Consider the following 20,254-nt stretch of genomic DNA (forward strand, 5'->3'; position numbering starts at 1 on the left):
TGTGTGTGTCTGGCTGGTTTGGAGATGAGTAGTGCTGGAAGTGTGTGTGTGTGTGTGTGTGTGTGTGTCTGTGTCTGGCTGGTTTGGAGATGAGTAGTGCTGGAAGTGTGTGTGTGTGTGTGTGTGTGTGTGTGTGTGTGTGTGTGTGTGTGTGTGTGTGTGACTGGCTGGTTTGGAGATGAGTAGTGCTGGAAGTGTGTGTGTGTGTGTGTGTGTGTGTGTGTGTGTGTGTGTGTGTGTGTGTGTGTGTGTGTGTGTGTGTGTGTGTGTGTGTGTGTGTGTGTGTGTGTGTGTGTGTGTGTGTGTGTGTGTGTGTGTGTGTGACTGGCTGGTTTGGGGATTGGAACCCTTGACCTTGGTGTTATCAGCACTGCACTCTAACCAAGTGAGCTAACTGGCCAGCAGAATATTGATAGTACAATTTCCTTATTTCAGACTTTTCTCCCTTCTCTTTCACTACTTTTACTTCCTTCTTTGATGCTACTAAATTCATCAATATGTGAGTGTGAATGAGGGGAAGAGATTGTCGGACAGTTTGGATGCTTATTACAAACCCATTGAAACAGGCTTAGTAGAGAAAGATTGACATTACATATCAAGGATAGTTTGAGTCTCCTTGCTTCCTCACTGCAAATAATTAATAGTTGGTTATAGTATTAAAAGATTTTTTAAACTTTAGGGTGGATTAATTATATATTTAATAAAGCTTTTTAATTTTATAATTTACAGGACTTATTTAATAAATTTTTTTCTTTTAGTGCAGAACGCTTTTTGGAGCAGCCAGAGATACACACGTGAGATTTTATTTTTGATATATAATTTACTAATAAGTTTGATTCCTAATTATTAATTGATATATTATTAAATAGTGGTTACTTTGGCCATGATCAGATTTCAGAGTATGGATATACATTGTCACCAGTATTTCAAAAATAAAATCTGCTAATCCCAAGACTCCTTCTCTTCACTCTTAACAGTTGCCAAGCCCTAGATGTTTTAATACTGCATGGGAATCCTTTGTTTCTTGGCTTCAGGTCCTTGATTATATCCCAACCCAGGCCAGCACACTAAGCTAGCTCCTTCTTGTCGTCTATAATTTCAAATTTGACCTCCGTAATCTTTCCATAGTACCTTTAGAAAACAGATTGTATTTATCAACCGCATCATTGCCAACTATATATGGACCCTACCTCTTCTGATTAATTTAATTCAGGAAAGTCTGACTTGTCCAGTACATTGTAAATCAAGTTATCATTAGCATTTATACAAATTTATAACAGCAATTGCCTGTAAAAAGATATTGTTAATGCTAAGAGTCCTTTTTTGTCCTTTGTAAGATGGAGCAAGAAGACATAGGACATGGTTTATTGGTGCTAGAAACCAAATTCAGGTTCTGACTGTGGGAATACCAAACCATTGACGCACTCTACCTTCCCATCTCATAGTCTCTCTACATACTGAAATTACATATTGATGTTACCAAGAAAAAAATAAAGGTGAATGTTATCATTGTTCTTTTCAGGGGAAGATTACTAGTCGGTACTTTCGTGGCTCTTTCTTTCAACCTGTTCACGATGCTTTCTATTCGGAATAAACCTTTTGCTTATGTCTCTGAAGGTATGTTTTTTTATCTACTATTAATTTAAAAATCTGATTACTATATCATGAAACAAGTCTTTTTTTTCATTAACTCATCAATCAGCAGGAGACTATATTCTGAGAGAAAAGAGAACTAGCCCAAAGGTTCTCAGGCCTTCTTTAAATGGAGAATTATAAAATAAAATCTCATTGTTCAAGGTTTAAAATAACATACTATTTAAAAACAGACAGCACTGACCAATATATTAAATTATATCTAATGAAAAAATTACATTTACCAAATAATGTGAATGAGATTTTAGATTAGGTAATTTACCTAGGAAAAGTCTATTATAAGAATTTTGGAAGCATTAGTATACTTAGAATAGTTGATGTGCTATTTGAAAAGAATTGTATTCTGTTAACTGAATAGGTTCCCAGGAACTTTTCTTTGGCAGTGGTGGATGGGCATATATTTGAAAGTAGTAGATATTTCTTTTGAAATATCTTTTATTTTGAAGTCTATACAAGTTCAGTCTGGCTTTTCACTTCAGCAGCCTAAATTATTGGCATTTTTCAATAATTTCAATGTTTTGGAATCCTATTAAACCATAAAGAGTTAGTCACTAATTGATGGAGAAATGAGATGAAAAGAAAAGTGGGATGTGTGCCCAGACCTACACTTTGAAGCACAGAGAAGCACAGATAGGTGAGGGTCATTTTTGGTCTGAATGACTTGAACACTAGGACAGTCAAGCGAAGAAAGGTTTCTAAAAGTCCCATTCAAGTTAAAGCAACTCTATGACTGTTATGAAGATGAGTTATATTTGTATGAGTCAGAATTTAAGAATTACTGCATGAACTAGAAAATTGAATAATGACACAGAATTTTTTGAAAAACCTTATTATAAATTATAAAAATAATATATCACTGTAGACATTTTAAAAAGGTACAAAGATTTAGAGAAAGACACAAGAAGTCAGTAACTACCTAGAGATAATATCTGGTAACATTTTTATTCCTTTCACTTTTTTCTATATGCGTATTAGTTTATGTGCTTAGAATTGTAGATATTTATGTACTTAGAATTGTATGTATTTACAGTTTTATGTCTGACTTTTTGTTTTTGTTTTTGTTTCTTTGGCGGCTTGTTTGATACGGGGATCTGAACCCTTGATCTTGACGTTACTATACTGCACTCTAACCAACTGAGCAACCAGCCAGCCCATGTCTGGCTTTTTTGTTACATTGTTTCTTGAGCATTGCGTCTCATTAAATACTTGTTGAATACAAATGATTTTTGAGTGCTTGCATAATATTCTGTTTTATGAATATTTTTAAACTTTATTCTTTCGTGTTTCCAACTTTCCTTTTATAAATATTATTATAACCAGCCTCTTTACATCAAATTTCATTTCTTCATTTCTGATTCTTTCTTTAGGATAAATTCCCAGAAAGGAATTATGAACTGGATTGAAAACACAACATTTTTTAAAGGCTTTGATATATATTGCGAGGTTTATTTCCAGAAAGGTTATCTAGTTTATATTTTAATTAGCTGGAAATGAAGGTTCCCCAAAACATCAAGATTTGTGCTGTTTCTTGAAAGTTGAGTGGAAAATAATATTGAATACTTTCTATATGCCAGGTACTATGCTAAATTCTTTACATAGAATAACTCATGTAATTCTCCCCATGATCATATGAAGTAATTAATTTTCCTATCTCTGTTTTACACTGAGGCACTGAGAAATTAAATCACTTTCTCAAGGTCACACATCTAGTGATGGTCAAAGCAGGAAATTAAAGTCAGGTATTCTTGCATCAGAGCTCTTAACTGCTCTATTCTTCATCTGTACAGGGCTTGCCAATCTTTTTTACGTCATGGTACACATAAAAAATAAATATTTCTGTAATACTCTGGGATAAATGGAAGAGGATACTTGAAACTGGAGGCTACTTGTTCAGGGACAGTAACTGGAAGGTGTCTTTGTACCCAGATCCCACCTGACTTTTCTGATTGCTGAGGGAATTAATAATTGATATACATACAACCCATTCTCAACACATTGGTTAGGAAGCCCTGCTTTATAGTATAAAGAGCCTTTAAAACTTCAAATTAATAATAACAATGACATATGTAAGTTCACTAATTCCTTCAGGTCTACTGTATATTATAGTTGAAACTGGGCCGAGCCCGTGGTGCACTCGGGAGAGTGTGGCGCTGGGAGCTCAGCAACGCTCCTGCCGCGGGTTCGGATCCTATATAGGAATGGCCGGTGAACTCACTGAGTGCCGGTCACGAAAAAGACCAAAAAAAAGAAGCTGCTTTTGTTTTAGTATGAGAGTACTTCCAAAAGTTTGTAGAAAAATGAAATTTAAATATAATACAAATCCTTCCATGAACTTTTTGAAGTGCCCTTTTTATCTTAAATGCATAAAAGAGGAAAAAGTTCTAGATTTGAGTAGTAGCATGTCTTGTTGTAATGTTATACAGTCACCACCAAACTTATTTGTAAAATTAAAGAACTCAAGTATTTCTGGTAGTGCTTTAATCTATATGCATAATTTAAGTATTTTCTTCTTAAAGCTGCTAGTACGAGTTGGCTTCAAGAGCACGTTGCAGATCTTAGTCGAAGGTAAGATATTACAGAGTTTCATGATATACATAACTTAATAAGAATACACAAACAATGCATCTATCATGGGAACTTACATTATTTATTGCTGGGGCCTCTACATGAATTGCACAGATCAGATTCTTATTCTCTTTTTACTTTTTCTTAGTTTTTAATTGATGATACAAAAGAGACCTTTACAAGTGAGAGAGCTTTGTTTCTAACTCCTCTTTGCTTTCTATAAGAAGTACATAGTATGATACAAAAATACAAGTTAACTTTTACAAGGTTTTCATCAGTATTATGGTGATACTCTTTTTCTGCTGATGAATACTCTCTCTTTTTTTCCATAGCTTGTGTGGAATTATTCCAGGACTTAGCAGTATCTTCCTTCCCCGAATGAATCCATTTGTTTTGATTGATCTTGCTGGAGCATTTGCTCTGTGTATTACATATATGTTAATTGAAATTAAGTAAGTATTTTTTTATTGCTGTCAAGTGTGTTTCAGTTCCTAGGACCTGACGTTTAAGGGCATCAGCAGGATGGATAGGTGTCAAGCTTCTAGCATTTTTGCTTATGAACTGTGTAACTTTGATCAAGTCTTGTCCTCAAGTGTCTTCATCTGAAAATTAACGGGATTGGGTTCAATAAGTATTTCTTACCACAATGTATAATGCAGACTGGAAAAACAATTTAAATTCCCTACTGCTGACCTGATGAATAAAACAGAAGAGGACAGTGAGAGAGATCTAAGCCACAGCTGCTATTGCTGAGAGAGGAAGAGGAAGTAGATGTGAAGCAATTTTTTAAAGGCTTTTGGGAAATAGACATTACAGCTGCTTTAAGCTTGACATTTTCTTTCTTTCTTTCTTTTTTTTTTTTTTTTTTGTCTTTTTTCGTGACTGGTACTCAGCCAGTGAGTACACCGGCCATTCCCATATAGGATCCGAACCCGCGGCGGGAGCGTCACCACGCTCCCAGCGCCGCACTCTCCCGAGTGCGCCACGGACTCAGCCCTAAGCTTGACATTTTCTGACATGATTCTTTGGCTACCTACCCTTTAAATATTAGTGTTTACTAGAATCTGTCTTTGATTATTCTTCTTCCTGGTTTGCATACATTTTTTTTAACTTGCCACCTCTGTGTGATTCCCAAATCTTTATTTCAAGCCCAGATCTCTACTGAATTCCAAAAGGCATTTCTTCCTGACTTCTATTCATGTCTACCTCAACTGAACCTATTTTCACCTATCTCCAAAACTGTTTTCTCTTATATTTCCCATCTCAGTGAATGCTACTATTATCTATTCCAGTGCATTCTTTTTTTAAATTGTGTTATACAGTTCACTGACATTAAGTACATTCCCTTTGTTGTGTACCACTATCCATCTCCAGAACTTTTTCATCATCCCTAATTGAAACTCTTATACCCATTAAACAGTAACTCCCCATATCCCTTCCACACAGCCCCTAGCAACCACCATTCTACTTTCTGTGTTTATGAATTTGACTACTCCAGGTACCTCACATAAATGAAATCATATAATATTTGTTCTTTTGTGTCTGCCTTATTTTACTTAGCATAATGTTTTCAAGGTACATCCATGTAGCATGTGTCAGAATTTCCTTTTTTTTTTTTTTTTTTTTGTGCTGGCCTGTACAGGGTTCTGAACCTGTGACCATGGTGTTACAAAGCTGCACCCTAATCAACTGAGCTAACTGGAAGCCAGAATTTCCTTCCCTTTTTAAGGCTAAATAACATTCCATTGTGGTGCAGCCATTATGGAAAATGGTATGGAGGTTCCTCAAACAACTACAAATAGAACTGCCATATGACCCAGCTATCCTACTGCTGGGTATATACCCCAAAGAATGGAAATCATCATGTCAAAGGGATCCCTGCACCACTGTGTTCATCGTAGCTCTAATTACAATAACCAACAATTGGAACCAACCTAAATGTCAATCATTACACAACTGGATAAGGAAAATGTGGTACATGTACACAATGGAATACTCTGCCATAAAAAAGAATGAAATACTGCCATTCACAGCAACATGGATGAATGTAGAGAAAATCATGTTAAGTGAAATAAGCCAGGCACAGAAAGAGAAATACTGCATGTCTTCACTCATAAGTGGGAGCTAAAAAATAATAAATAAATTTTTAAAAGAAAAAAAAGAAAGCTACAGTAATCACAATAATATGTTGAACTTTGAAAAGGAGCAAACAGAACTGAGGTTACCAGAGGTGGGACCAGGGGTGGCTAAGGGTGGAATTGCTAAAGGGACACAAAAAACAATTACATTGTATAATGTTGAATATTCTAATTATCCTGATTTGAGCATCACATATTGCACACAGGTATTGATATTTGAGTACCAAACAGATATGTACAACTATGTTACAATAAAAAATAAAATTAAAAATAAATTTTAAAAAACATTCCATTTTATGTACATAACCATGTTTTGTTTACCCATTGATTTATTGATAGACATTTGGATTGTTTCCATCCTTTGGCTATTATGAGTAATGCTGCCATGAACATGGGTATACAAATATCTGTTTGAGCCTTCACTTTTAGTTCTTGGGGCTATACACCCAGAAGTGGAATTGCTGGATCATATGCTAATTGTATATTTAATTCTTTGAGGAATGCCAATGCATTCTCTAATTTTTTTGGGGGGGGGGGCAGTTGGCCAGTATGGGGATCTGAACTTGTGACCTTGGTGTTACCAGTACCATGTTCCCCCAAGTGAGCTAACTGGCCAGTCCCTCCAACGCATTCTTAAACACCTACTACTTCTCCCTCCTCCCCTCTTAGCCTTTCCCAGTCCAGTTCTAATTGGTCACTAAGTTTTGTTTAATCTTTCCTTTGTATTTATTTATTTGTCTCCTCTTTCCGATTCTCATTGCTTTTGTCCCAATTAATGCTTTTATTATCATTTCCTTGGCCTAATTAGAATAGCCTTCTGGTCTTCTAATTTTCATTCTCACCCATCACTAGTTAGCTTCTATTTTGCCATGAATGTGATCATTCAGAATTATCAGTCCAGACATAATATTTTCCTGTTTCAAAACCCTTCCCTTCATACTGGCCAGCCGCAAAAACAAAAACAAAAAAACCCCCTCCTCTTTGCATATTTTTAAGAATTAAAAGTTGTTAGCATGGAGTCTTGTGTAGTCAAGCCCCTGCCGACCTTACTATCCATTCACCTATCTGCACCTGTTTGTGGTTTTGTTGCTGCATTAGAGTTTCCATGCCCTTCCATGTGCTGCTTTCACTGTCTGGAATATCTTCCTCCCATTATCTTGCTCATCTTTGAAGGCTCAGCTCAAATGTCACTTCCTATTTTTATATTCAGCCTTTCTGTATTATCCAGTTCAGTAGTCTTGTCACTCACTCCTTTGTGTATCCATGGTACCCTGCAGACACTTCTACTTTAGTATCCTAAGTGCTTTGTTGTTTTTCACATCTGTAGCTCCTGCTATTTCTGGGAAAGGGACTATGTCTTACTCACGTTTCCATTCCCAGCATGTGGGAAAAAGTGAAAAAGAGTGCAGGATGAGCTTATAACCATTGGCATTTTGGTCCCTTGCTATTAGAACTTCAGCACTGTCTGAACTATCGATGAGATGCTGTACTTCAGCCACAGTGTTTCTAATAAATTCCTGGAGAATCTTGCCTTGTGAAATTCCTGGGGAATTTCAAAAAATTTTATTGTGAAGAATTAGTCTTAACAGGAAAATTGGTTGGGCCAGCCCATGGCTCACTTGGGAGAGTGTGGTGCTGGTAACACCAAGGCCACGGGTTCAGATCCCTATATAGGGATGGCTGATTAGCTCACTTGGGAGAGCATGGTGCTGACAACACCAAGTCAAGGGTTAAGATTCCCTTACCAGTCATCTTTTTAAAAAAAAACAGGAAAATTGGTAGAATTGCTGATGAATTACATTGGTCTCTCTGTATCAGAAATTACTAGTTGGTTTTTTATTTGTCTGTTTCAAGCAAATGAATAAATATATTTGAAATCTTTCTAGTTGACAAGTAGATTGACTTAAAAATACATAGGGGAGAAACACATTTTTTTTTCTTCATCATCCCTCTTCATACTAATTAACATAATTATTAGTTATTTTTCCACTTGACAGGAAGGGATCCTGAAAACTATTTTTTATCCTTCGAGATGTTCCCTTCCCAGTAATGGCCAATTGTGATAAGACAGTCTCATTGCTTTAGTTCATGTTAATTAGTTCATGCATAATTCATGTTCAGTAGATTGAGTTGTAAGATGACCAGTGAGATATGCATTTAGGATTTAGAATTATTTTTTCTTTTTAGTAATTATTTTGCTGTAGACACTGCCTCTGCAATAGCCATTGCCCTGATGACATTTGGCACTATGTATCCCATGAGTGTGTACAGTGGGAAAGTACTACTCCAGGTAAGATTCTTCTTTCAGTGTGCATGCTTAATATTAGCCATGTGCTTCTACCAGATTAAAAAATTGTATGTGTGCTTCTACCACATTGTGAAATTTTTAGCTACTGGAGGGCCCTGTTAGAAATGAAGTCAGACAGTAATCTCTGAAATTTATATAATAAGAACCAGATGAAATTCCAATGGACCATGAAATAGGCACAGATCCTCCTATATTTGTAGTGTAACACAAAATCATGAACTTAAAATTATTTACCTTTAATAATGTTTCAAGGGGAAAAAAATGTTACTTTAAAAATTTCAGAAATATTTATTATCCCTCAGTAAATGTGCTTTGGCTTTTGTATAACCCGGTTATGATTTGTTTCACATTTCCTGTCACTGGATCAGTGAAACTGTTAAATTTCAAACTTAAAAAATTTTAAATGGCAAATTGCTGTTTACTGAAACAATAGGCACACCTGTAGATAAGCCCCCAAACAGAAAGGTAGTTTCCCAGGGATGGATGTATATATAAACACTGCTGTTCCTTCTGTCTTGTCTTCACGCATTTCCTAAAACTTAGGGGCAGTAGCTCCATATCCAGAAGCAGTAATAACAATAAGATAATAGTTGTATAGGGCTATGCCCTGTACAAAATATTACTTTTCTAACTATTTTTTGGAGATTTTTTTTTTGGTTGCTTGGTTCTTTAAGTCTTATTTGGTTTTAGAGGTAGCAGCTTCTTTGTGAGATTAAAAAAATGAGTTTGAGCCAATTTGTGATATGGCTACACTAGTGGGGTCATTTGAAACTTCTCTTCCCTAAATCATGATAGTGCACATGTCAAAGCAAAAGCTGGTTTAGAAACCATTTTGGGGGTTTTCAGGACCATTGTTGTAAAAATTTTTTTCTCCCTAGGTTATTCATATTTTATTTTATTTTTTCCCCAGACAACACCACCCCATGTTATTGGTCAATTGGACAAACTTATCAGAGAGGTAAGAAGGAATAATAAATAAAATCACTTCAGTTTATATTAGGAAATTGAAAGGGTACAAACATATAATCCTTTATTCAACCCTACTTAGAATTTTATTTTAAATTTTAAAACATAGTTTTTAACTTTTAAAACTGAAGGCGAGTTTGTGTTCTTTATAATAACACCATAGGAATCATAACATAGTGGCAAAAATAGTAACATTTTAGGAATTGTTCAGTTTGGAAGTTAAATTGACTTGAAATAAATGTGGAAGGTAATGGTCTAAAGACCACCCTATCAGTTGTATAAATGCTATGATTATTATGACTCTATATTTACTGTGCTCCCAGCGCCACACTCTCCCGAGTGCACCACGGGGTTGGCCAATGACTCTATATTTAAAGCTAGAATTTTAATAAAAGTCAAAGGCCTATTTTGTGTGTTGATTATTTCACACCTAACATAATATTAGCCACTTTTACCAAAACACCTGGCTACTTGTCTCAGGTAGTGAAGCCTGTTTCTGGGTTTGTCTCCTGTCTGCCCAAATCCAAATAACATCTTGTGTTCTGCAAAGATTTGTTATGAGGGAATCCAAAGAAAGAACTGATTGAGAATATAAAAAAATAAGTAAAAAATCTGATACCACAAGCACTGGATATAAATATATGCCATACTGATAAAACAAAAAGAACCATACACTGTTGAAGAAGTGGGGGAGTCAGAGGGAGGTTAAGACTGAGCAGTCCTGGGCCGGCCCGTGGCTCACTCGGTAGAGTGCGGTGCTGATAACACCAAGGCCACGGGTTCGGATCCTATATAGGGATGGCCGGTTTGCTCACTGGCTGAGCGTGGTGCTGACAACACCAAGCCAAGGGTTGAGATCCCCTTACCGGTCATCTTTTAAAAAAAAAAAAAAAAAAATAGACTGAGCAGTCCAGACCTGATTCTACAAGGAGCGAGGCAAACAAGAAACTGCGAAAACAAAGTCTTGGGTTAGTACTGACCAATCGGGAATGGTATCTTGAGTCGTCAGGGACTTCTCTTGGCTAAGGAGTGTCTTTGTGCAGGGTTTGGCCATGTCATTTCTAGGCTTAGAACAAGTCCACAGTGACTAAATTGTGTTGGATATGTCAAATAAAATACAGACAACCCTGATAACCTTTGTTTTTGATTAGGTATCTACCTTGGATGGAGTTTTAGAAGTCCGAAATGAACATTTTTGGACCCTAGGTTTCGGTTCATTGGTATGTTTTCTATATTTCATTTTATTTATAATTTAAAACATAGTTTTTAACTTTTAAAACTGAAATATTTCTTTAAAGTTTTCATAGAGCTTTTGATTCCCATTTCTGTTCAATAAGAGTCTAAAATGTAGATAGACTCAGTTACCTAATTGAGGTTAACTGAGGGGGGTTTTTCTTTCTTTTTTTTTTTTTTTTTTTTTTTTCGAACTGCTGTTAATTGTCTTAATACTAGACTGTCCAGACAAGACAAATCCATAGTCAGTGTAATTCCCAAATATGAAAATGTTGCAAAACTAAAAAGTACAATTGTCTAACTGCATTTCTAGTTTTGGAGATTTTGCTGAGTATGTTAAAAGAATTGCAATAACAAACTTGCTTCAGCATAAAAGTCCATGTTTTCTCATCCAGTTTGGATGTCATTACCAGAGGGACATTATTATGGTATGGTTTTATTCCTATGTCAGGAATGATGACGAAAATACAGAAAAGTACTCAGAAAAAAATTTAAATCACCATAATGCTATCCAGAGAAAATTGCTATTGATATTTTGGTATTTATACATTTATTCTCCTTAGAAAATGAGATTATGCTGCTTTAGAATTTGTTCTTTTTACTTAATATATCATGAATAATTTTCCATGTCATTAAATATTCTTCTACAATATCACTTTTAAAAAACAAAATAAGGTTTATTTTTCTACCCTAGTACTAATTCCAGAGGTATGTAGACCAGGGCTAGTCCGAAAATTCAGGGATGTCACCCACTTTGCAATCTTAAGTTTCAGGCTTATGCTCTCTTAGTGGAAAAATGGCTGCTTCACCTCTACCTTCCTCTACTTTTCCCCTCTCTAGTCATTTCAGATGTCTAAACTCATTCTCTTGTAAATTCTTCAGAAGGGGCCTTTGGGAACAATATTCCTTAAATTCTTGAATGTTGAAAACAGTTTATGGACATTATACTTGAAGATTGATTTAGCTAGATATAAAATCTTCAGTACACATTTTGTTCCCTTGAGTTTCTTAAATACGCTACTCCATTTACCTCTGGCATGAAGCATTGCTGTGACAAAGCCTAATGACAGTCTGATTTTTTTCCTTTATATAGAAAGACTTGTATGTGACTTGTTCTTTTTGCCTGGATGCCCAAACTATTTTTTTCTTTAAAGTCCGGTAATTTCACTAGACTATGTCTTGTTGTTGATCATTCTGGATCAGTTATTTCAGGTATACAGTGTGCCCTTTCAATAATGTTGTTTCAAAAATAATTTTTAAAAACATTTAGGAAACTTTAATTTTAGTTCTTAATATTTATTTTTGTTCTCTTGCTTTGATTTTCTTTTTTGGGAGCTCCTGTTATATGCATGCTGGATCTTTGCCTTTCTTTTGTATTTGTTATTTTCTATCAAATCTTTATTAATTTCCTTTTGATTTTTTAAATTTTCCTTCTTTTTGCCTTTTATTTCTCTTAAGGTATACCTGTACATTTATTTATTTTATCTGTATTCCTTCTAGTTTAATCTTCATTTCTGGTGTTTTTTTCCCTTGTATTTTGTTATCTCATTTCTAAGGTTTTTTAATTCTGATTTATGTTCTTGTTTCATGTCTTTTGACTTGTTTTGAAAAAGTAGGTTATAGTTTTTATCTCTTTTGTAGTTATATCTTTGTGGTGATCTTTTATAATCTCTTTTTTTAAATAATATCTTTGGGATTTGGCCTCAATCTTTTTATATTGTTTATTTTCATGTGAAATTAGTTCTCCTGAACTTTAAAATTAGGAGTTGTTGAAGATGTCGTGTATAAATCTGTGGGTATGGAACTCCCTTTTCTGATGATTTTGTAAAGTAAAAGTTTTCTTTCTTGTAGTTGTGTTCCTTGTTCCTTTTTTTATCTGAACCTCCTCCGTCCTTTGTCAAAATGATCTATGCTGCTCATTTTGGATCCTCTTTCCAGTTATTTCTTCTTAATCTGGGGCTTTGTTCAGAAGGGAGCTTTGCTTGGCTACTTTAGAAAGCTTATAGGGTCCAGATTGCTCCAGCCCTTCAGTTCACAGACCCCGTATACTCACCCATGATTGAAATATGCAAAACCACTCTCAGTTTCAGCTGTCTTTCTCAAATTGGCTGTCCTAGATTTCCATTAAGTACTAGTTGGCTGCTTTGGGTTTTTAGGTCAGTCAAATGCCCTGTTACTTCCTTCTGCTTCCTCCTACACAGATTCTGATGCCTTTCAAGTCTTATAACTTGTATTTGGGGTTTCACAGGGGTACCATGTTACCTAGTGTATTAGCTTATTTTCTGCTGCTTCTGGCAGAATACCTGAAACTGGGTAATTTATAAAGAAATGAAATTTTTCTCTTAGCTTAGGAGGCTGGGAAGTCCAAGGTCCAGGGAACACATCTAGTGAGGGCTTTCATGGTGGGGGCTCTGTTCAGAGTTCTGTGGCAATGGAGGGTATCCCATGGCAAGAATGGGCTGAGCAAGAGTGAGCTAACCTCACTTGCTCTCCTTTTAAAGTCATCAGAACCATGCCCATTACTCCATATTGGATCAATTCATTCACAAGGGCACAGTGCTCACTATCTAATCACCTCTAAAAGGCCCCACCTTTCAAATACCATGATTGGATTTCCCACCCTCTTAACACTGTTACAATGGATATCATGTTTCCAACTGGGGACACAATTGACGCATAGCACCTAGTTTTTTGTAGATGTTGTCCATAGATTTTCAGTTCTGCTGTCTTAGTTTCTCTATTTTTATGAGGATAATTGGGCGTTCCAAAAACTGCCACCACTGCTGTCATTTTCCAAGAATCCCAACATAATTTTTAATGGCTGCAGAGTTTTATATTACACAAATATACCATAATTTATTTCATCAATCCCCTAATGGGCATTTGGACTGTTTTCCATTTTTCTTATATAAATAGATTTGGTATGAACATTTTTGTGGAATAATCTTTGCAAATATCCATGATTATTCCTTTTTTTTTTTTTATTTGACCAGTACAGGGATTGCATGATTATTCCTTAACATTAAAAAAAAATTTTTTTTTACTAAATGAAATCCATTTATTGTAAAAATTAAATAGATCCATTTTTATAACAAGTACACTTTATTATAATGTGATTACAGAGGAAACGTACAACATAGTAATTTAAAAATCTTTTTCTTATGTATACAATATCATATAAGATTCTAGGAGCCACAATTAAATAAGTTTTTTCAGACAATATTGTTTCAGATTGTAAATTACCTACAGTTAACTTCTTAAATAATTCTCAATTCTAGATTATTAAGAAAACATTTAAGAAAAAATATACATGCAATTTATACATTAATTTTTTTAACTGCTCTTTTGTGATCAACATTTCCTTTCTCATACTTTTTTTTTTTTTTTTTTTGTCTTTTTTGTGACGGGTACTCAGCCAGTGAGCGCACTGGCCATTCTTATATAGGATCCGAATCCGCGGAGGGAGCGTTGCTGCGCTCCCAGTGCCGCACTCTCCCAGTGCGCCATGGGGTCGGCCCTTTTTTTTTTTTTTCCTCATTAAACTGTGTTTTAATGGGTCTCAAAATTCTGTGACAGATTTTTGGTCAAGTTGTTTCCATTAAAAAGTACTGATTTTGGGGGCCGACCCCGTGGCTCACTCGGAGGTCCGGCTGCGGGTTCGGATCCTATATAGGGATGGCTGGTGCGCTCACTGGCTGAGCACGGTGCGGGCGACCCCGAGCCAAGGGTTGTGATCCCCTTACCGGTCACAAAAAAAAAAAAAAAAAGTACTGATTTTTCAAAAACTAATAACTTAAAACTGCCACACACACACAAAAAAATGGTCCACAAAACATTCTCCTTTCCTTCTGAAGGTTTTACGATGCGTTATCATTAACCAGTCTTTTACTATTAAACTTAAATGGCCAATTGTGATAAACAGTTCTGAGACCGTTCTTCCACCACTGATTAAGACTGGGGTGGCAGGTATTAGAGATAATAATTATTTAGCCTTCTGAGCTTTCTGGGCAGACTTGGTGACCTTGCCAGCTCCAGCAGCCTTCTTGTCCACTGCTTTGATGACACCCACAGCAACTGTCTGTCTCATATCACGAACAGCAAAACGACCCAGAGGAGGATAGTCAGAGAAGCTTTCAACACACATGGGCTTGCCAGGAACCATATCAATGATGGCAGCATCACCAGATTTCAAGAATTTAGGGCCATCTTCCAGCTTCTTACCAAAACGCCGATTGATCTTTTCCTTCAGTTCAGCAAACTTGCAAGCAATGTGAGCTGTGTGACAATCCAGTACAGGGGCATAACCAGCACTGATTTGGCCTGGATGATTCAGGATAATCACCTGAGCAGTGAAGCCAGCTGCTTCCATTGGTGGGTCATTTTTGCTGTCACCAGCAACATTGCCGCTACGAACATCTTTGACAGACACATTCTTAACATTGAAGCCCACATTGTCTCCATGAAGAGCTTCACTCAAAGCTTCATGGTGCATTACAACAGACTTTATTTCAGTTGTAACGTTGACTGGAGCAAAGGTGACCACCATGGCAGGTTTGAGAACACCAGTCTCTACTCGGCCCACAGGGACAGTACCAATACCACCAATTTTGTAGACATCCTGGAGGGGCAGACGCAAGGGTTTGTCAGTTGGATGAGTTGGTGGCAAGATGCAATCCAGAGCTTCAAGCAGTGTAGTTCCACTGACATTGCCATCTTTACGGGTGATTTTCCATCCTGTAAACCAAGACATATTAGCACTTGGCTCCAGCATGTTGTCACCATTCCAACTAGAAATTGGCACAAATGCTACTGTGTCAGGGTTGTAGCCAATTTTCTTAATGTAGGTGCTGACTTCCTTAACAGTTTCCTCATATCTCTTCTGGCTGTAGGGTGGCTCAGTAGAATTCATTTTGTTAACACCGACAATCAGTTGTTTCACACCCAGTGTGTAAGCCAGAAGAGCATGCTCACGGGTCTGCCCATTCTTGGAGATACCAGCTTCAAACTCACCAACACCACCAGCAACAATCAGGACAGCACAGTCAGCCTGTGATGTGCCTGTAATCATGTTTTTGATAAAGTCTCTGTGTCCTGGGGCATCAATAATAGTCACGTAATACTTGCTGGTCTCAAATTTCCACAGGGAGATATCAATGGTGATACCACGCTCACGTTCAGCTTTCAGTTTATCCAAGACCCAGGCATACTTGAAGGAGCCTTTTCCCATCTCAGCAGCCTCCTTCTCAAACTTTTCAATAGTTCTTTTGTTGATCCCACCACATTTGTAGATCAGATGGCCAGTAGTAGTGGACTTGCCCGAATCTACGTGTCCAATGACAACGATGTTAATATGAGTCTTTTCCTTTCCCATTTTGGCTTTGACTTAGTGGTGGTTTTCACAACACCTGTATTCTGGTGGCAAACCTGTTGCAAAAAAGCATACTTTTTTTATCCATGGTACAACCACAAAGAGTAATTCACTATCAGAAATCTTACCTGGATTGCTATTTGAAGAAGAATATTTAAGTCTCTGTTCCTCTTTATATTTAGAAATTAGCTGGCAATTACTATGTGTGAAAAGGCATGATAAATAAAATTACTGTTTTATTATTTTTTTGTCCTCTACTGTGCTGAAATTCTGATTTTATTTATTTATTTATTTATTTATTTATTTATTTATTTTTGATTATACATATTTATGGGGTACAGAGTTGACTATCAGTATTTGTGTACAGTACATGATGATCAAATCAGTATTATTAGCATGTTCATCATTACAAATCATAATTACTCTTTGTGTCCATTACCCAATTACTCCCTAAACTGCCCCACCTCCCCCTTTCCCACCTCTAGTAACTATAGGTCTGTTCTCTCCTGAAAGTTCAACATTTTATTGTGTTCTGTCTTATCTTTCTTTCTTCCTTCTTAAGATTAATTTTTAGAAGTGCTTTTTGTGAGTCAGAAGATACTCACATTTTTTTATGGCTTTTGATGCAAATAGTCAAATTGCCTTCCAGAATGATTATACCAACTTATGTTCCACTACCGGTGTAGTTCATTTTTAACCATTCTTTTAATTGTACTGATGATATTAATAAATAAGTAGACAAATATTTATTAAGGTGGGTGGCATATAAACACAAGTATAGTTGTCTCAACTATTCAGAACTTGGCCATCTAGAAACTACACCTATGAAGTCCCTGATTAAGGTCCAAGGTTTTGAGCTGCCAAAAATTTATGTCACAAAAATCTTAAGATTACACATGTACCTTTATCATAGAAGACTGTTCAAGCTTATATTCTGAAATGGTTTTCACTTATTTTATTATATATATTTTTTTCATTAGCATCAAACATTTGAGGATGTTTTCATTCATTTTAATTACTTTGATTTCCTATCAGACTGAAGAGGATACGGTATCTTTTACAGTTTTGTATAGTGACAACTGTGTGATGGTAGTGGCAAAGAAAAGAGAGAAATCAAAGATGACTTGATTTCTAGACATGGCTTTTCTTACCAAAAAGTAATAAACTAGAAGACAAATTCAAGGAATATAGATATTTTCCTTATCTCATGATTGACAATAACTCTTATATTGTATTTAGCCTTCTACCTCATAGATTCACACACACTGTAACTAAATATACTATTTAGCTAATTTATGTGCAGTTTATGTTTTGTTAGTTTTTTCTTTTTTAAAAATCTGAGTTTATCTAGAAACCAACATGGAATGTCTGCTGAGCATTCTACTTAATTTTATTTACCCTACTATACATTTTTATTTAAGTTTTTATTAGGTAAATAGTACCCAATTATTAGAAAAATAAGAACTTGTAACTAAGTCTTAAAGAAGGGAGTAAAAATCCGTAATAATTCTGCCATCTAAAGTGCTGTCATTCTTGATATTTTTCTGTGTGTGTGTGTGTGTGTGTGTGTGTGTGTGTGTTAACCAAAATAGGATCATTGCTGTACCTACTATTTTATTTGCTTTAAAAACATAATGTATGGTAAACACCTTTTCAATTTAATTATACTTCTAACCATCATTGTCATGTTTGGAGCTCTCTGTCCTAGTAACTTGGGCTAGAAACCTTGAGATCTTTTTTTTCTCTTTTTTTAATGAGTCCATCTCCCTCATCCATTCCTTCTAGTTGGGTATCAAGTCTTCTCACTTCTGCTGCTGGAATATGATGAATCCATCTATCCCTTTCTGATCCCAGTATTCTTGCCCTAGCTCAGCTCTCCTCATTTCTAACCTGGACTGTTGCAGTTGCTTCCTACCTGATTTACTAGTTATCCATACCTATAGCTTTTCTGAATTCTGATTATTTTACTTATGTTCAAATGCTGCAGTTAAATCAAAATTCCACATTTTGGAACCCTCTGCAAGCATTTCTTTTTAACCTTAACCTGTCTTTTCCTTCTTTCATTCCATCCTTCCTTCCTTCTTGTCTTTTCCTCCCTTCCCTTCCTCCCTCCCTCGCTTCCTATCTTATCTCTTTCTTCTTCTTCTGCCCCCTGAAATATTTGTACTTCTTTATACATTAGTATTATTGCTTATTCTTACCAAATATGCATACATTTTAATTTCTGTTCCTTCAGCATGTAATGCCTGTCTCCACTATTTGAAATTTCGTTTAAGTGCCAACCCTAAGCCAAATGCCATCTTTTGAAGTCTTCTTCAATTCGAATCAATACTTCCTTTTCTGACCCCCATTGTGTTGTTCATATACGTCATTTGTTTATTTATTTATTTATTAGCAGCTGGCTGGTGCAGGGATCCGAACCCTTGACCTTGGTGTTATAACTCCTATACTTCATTTACATTCTGCCTCGCATTATAACAAGCCTGACTTTTTCTTGCATGGATTTCTGTTCTCTTTTTGTATTTTAAAGAGTCACAGATTATTTTATTAACTCATTGTGTGGGTAATCACCAGCAAGTAGTCTTTAAGAAATATCAAGACATTAAGTTTTCTCTTGTTTTAAAGAAAATACCAAGTGCTGACCAAATTACAAATAAAATGTTAATATCTAATGGAACTTTCATTTGTATAATTCTAAGCAATCTTTCTTATGATCTTGCCCCTTTTAGGCTGGATCGGTGCATGTAAGAATTCGACGAGATGCAAATGAACAAATGGTTCTTGCTCATGTGACCAACAGGCTCTGCACTCTGGTGTCTACTCTGACTGTTCAAATTTTCAAGGATGATTGGAATAGGCCTGCCTTACTGTCTGGGCCTGTTGCAGCCAACGTCCTAAACTTTTCAGATCATCACATAATCCCAATGCCTCTTTTAAAGGGTACAGATGATTTGAACCCTGTCACATCAACTCCAGCTAAACCTAGTAGTCCACCTCCAGAATTTTCATTTAACACCCCTGGAAAAAATGTGAGCCCACTTATTCTTCTAAACACACAAACAAGGCCTTATGGTTTAGGTCTTAATCATGGACCTTATAGCAGCATGCTTAATCAAGGACTTGGAGTTCCAGGAATTGGAGCAACCCAAGGATTCAGGACTGGTTTTACAAACATACCAAGTAGATATGGAACTAATAATAGAATTGGGCAACCAAGACCATAGTGTACTCTAACTTAGTTTTATGAGGAATATTGATTCCTTGGTTTCTAGTTTATTTAGTAATCCAATTTTGCATTGACTGTTCAGTCTTTTACTCTAAATGTTATGGAATACTAGGCTTGTTCACATTTCATGAAACTTATGAAACTATATTTTTGTAAAATGTATTTGTGGCACTGAGATTCTTGTAAATGTTTTAGGCTTTAAATAGCCTTCCTTTAAAAAATATGTTTCTCTAAATTTGAGTTTTGCTCTCTTTGGTTTTTTAGTTGACTGCAGTGTGATGTGACCTTACCTTTAAAAGAGAGCCACCAAATGGAGTGGATCTGTCACATTACTAAGAATAGAATATTTTCTTAGGTGAAATTTATAAACATGCCTCTTGAACAATACACATTCGAGGGAAGGAAAAAAATATCCATTCGAAAAGTAAAAGTCTCTTTTATAGCTTTTTCAAACTTAATTGCTACATTTTTCTTTGAGGGCCTCCTGAATGATGTCTTGCAAAGTAAAAGCAAAAATTTTTATCAGAAATGTTGGAACATATTCTACTATCTAGCACAATTAAAATTTTTTAATTATCAGGGTTTTTATTAAAGTTTTCCTCATTTAAAAATTTCGGTATATTTGTAAATATTTCATGGTTTTCAGCATTTTATTTTGGTTACATAAATACCAAACCTTTGGTGATATGCAGTGAAAGAATCCAAGTTTTCTGTGTTACATTTAATCAAATACTGATATAATGTTTGAATTTATCTTTTTTGCCACATTTTCATTGGTTGACTTTCTAATTTTTCAT

General features: G+C 35.7%; 2 protein-coding genes across 2 annotated transcripts in view; one reads left to right on the top strand and one right to left on the bottom strand.

Annotated features, from left to right (window-relative positions):
* The window catches only part of SLC30A6 (solute carrier family 30 member 6), a 44,340-nt gene extending 24,333 nt beyond the window's left edge, over positions 1-20,007 (top strand). Inside the window, exons 7-14 of the mRNA XM_063078432.1 lie at positions 759-794; positions 1,523-1,617; positions 4,170-4,218; positions 4,551-4,670; positions 8,544-8,646; positions 9,575-9,622; positions 10,782-10,850; positions 18,961-20,007. Of these exons, the coding sequence (XP_062934502.1) occupies positions 759-794; positions 1,523-1,617; positions 4,170-4,218; positions 4,551-4,670; positions 8,544-8,646; positions 9,575-9,622; positions 10,782-10,850; positions 18,961-19,455 (1,015 nt within the window). The 3' untranslated portion in view covers positions 19,456-20,007. The remainder of the gene's footprint in view (positions 1-758; positions 795-1,522; positions 1,618-4,169; positions 4,219-4,550; positions 4,671-8,543; positions 8,647-9,574; positions 9,623-10,781; positions 10,851-18,960) is intronic.
* Positions 14,844-16,240, bottom strand: LOC134363045 (elongation factor 1-alpha 1-like). The gene has a single exon (XM_063078575.1). The coding sequence runs from the start codon at positions 16,232-16,234 to the stop codon at positions 14,846-14,848; it is 1,389 nt and encodes a 462-aa protein (XP_062934645.1). The 5' UTR covers positions 16,235-16,240; the 3' UTR covers positions 14,844-14,845.
* Positions 20,008-20,254: the final 247 nt, after the last annotated feature.

This window comes from Cynocephalus volans, chromosome 14, assembly GCF_027409185.1.
Source record: "Cynocephalus volans isolate mCynVol1 chromosome 14, mCynVol1.pri, whole genome shotgun sequence".
Taxonomy (NCBI): domain Eukaryota; kingdom Metazoa; phylum Chordata; class Mammalia; order Dermoptera; family Cynocephalidae; genus Cynocephalus; species Cynocephalus volans.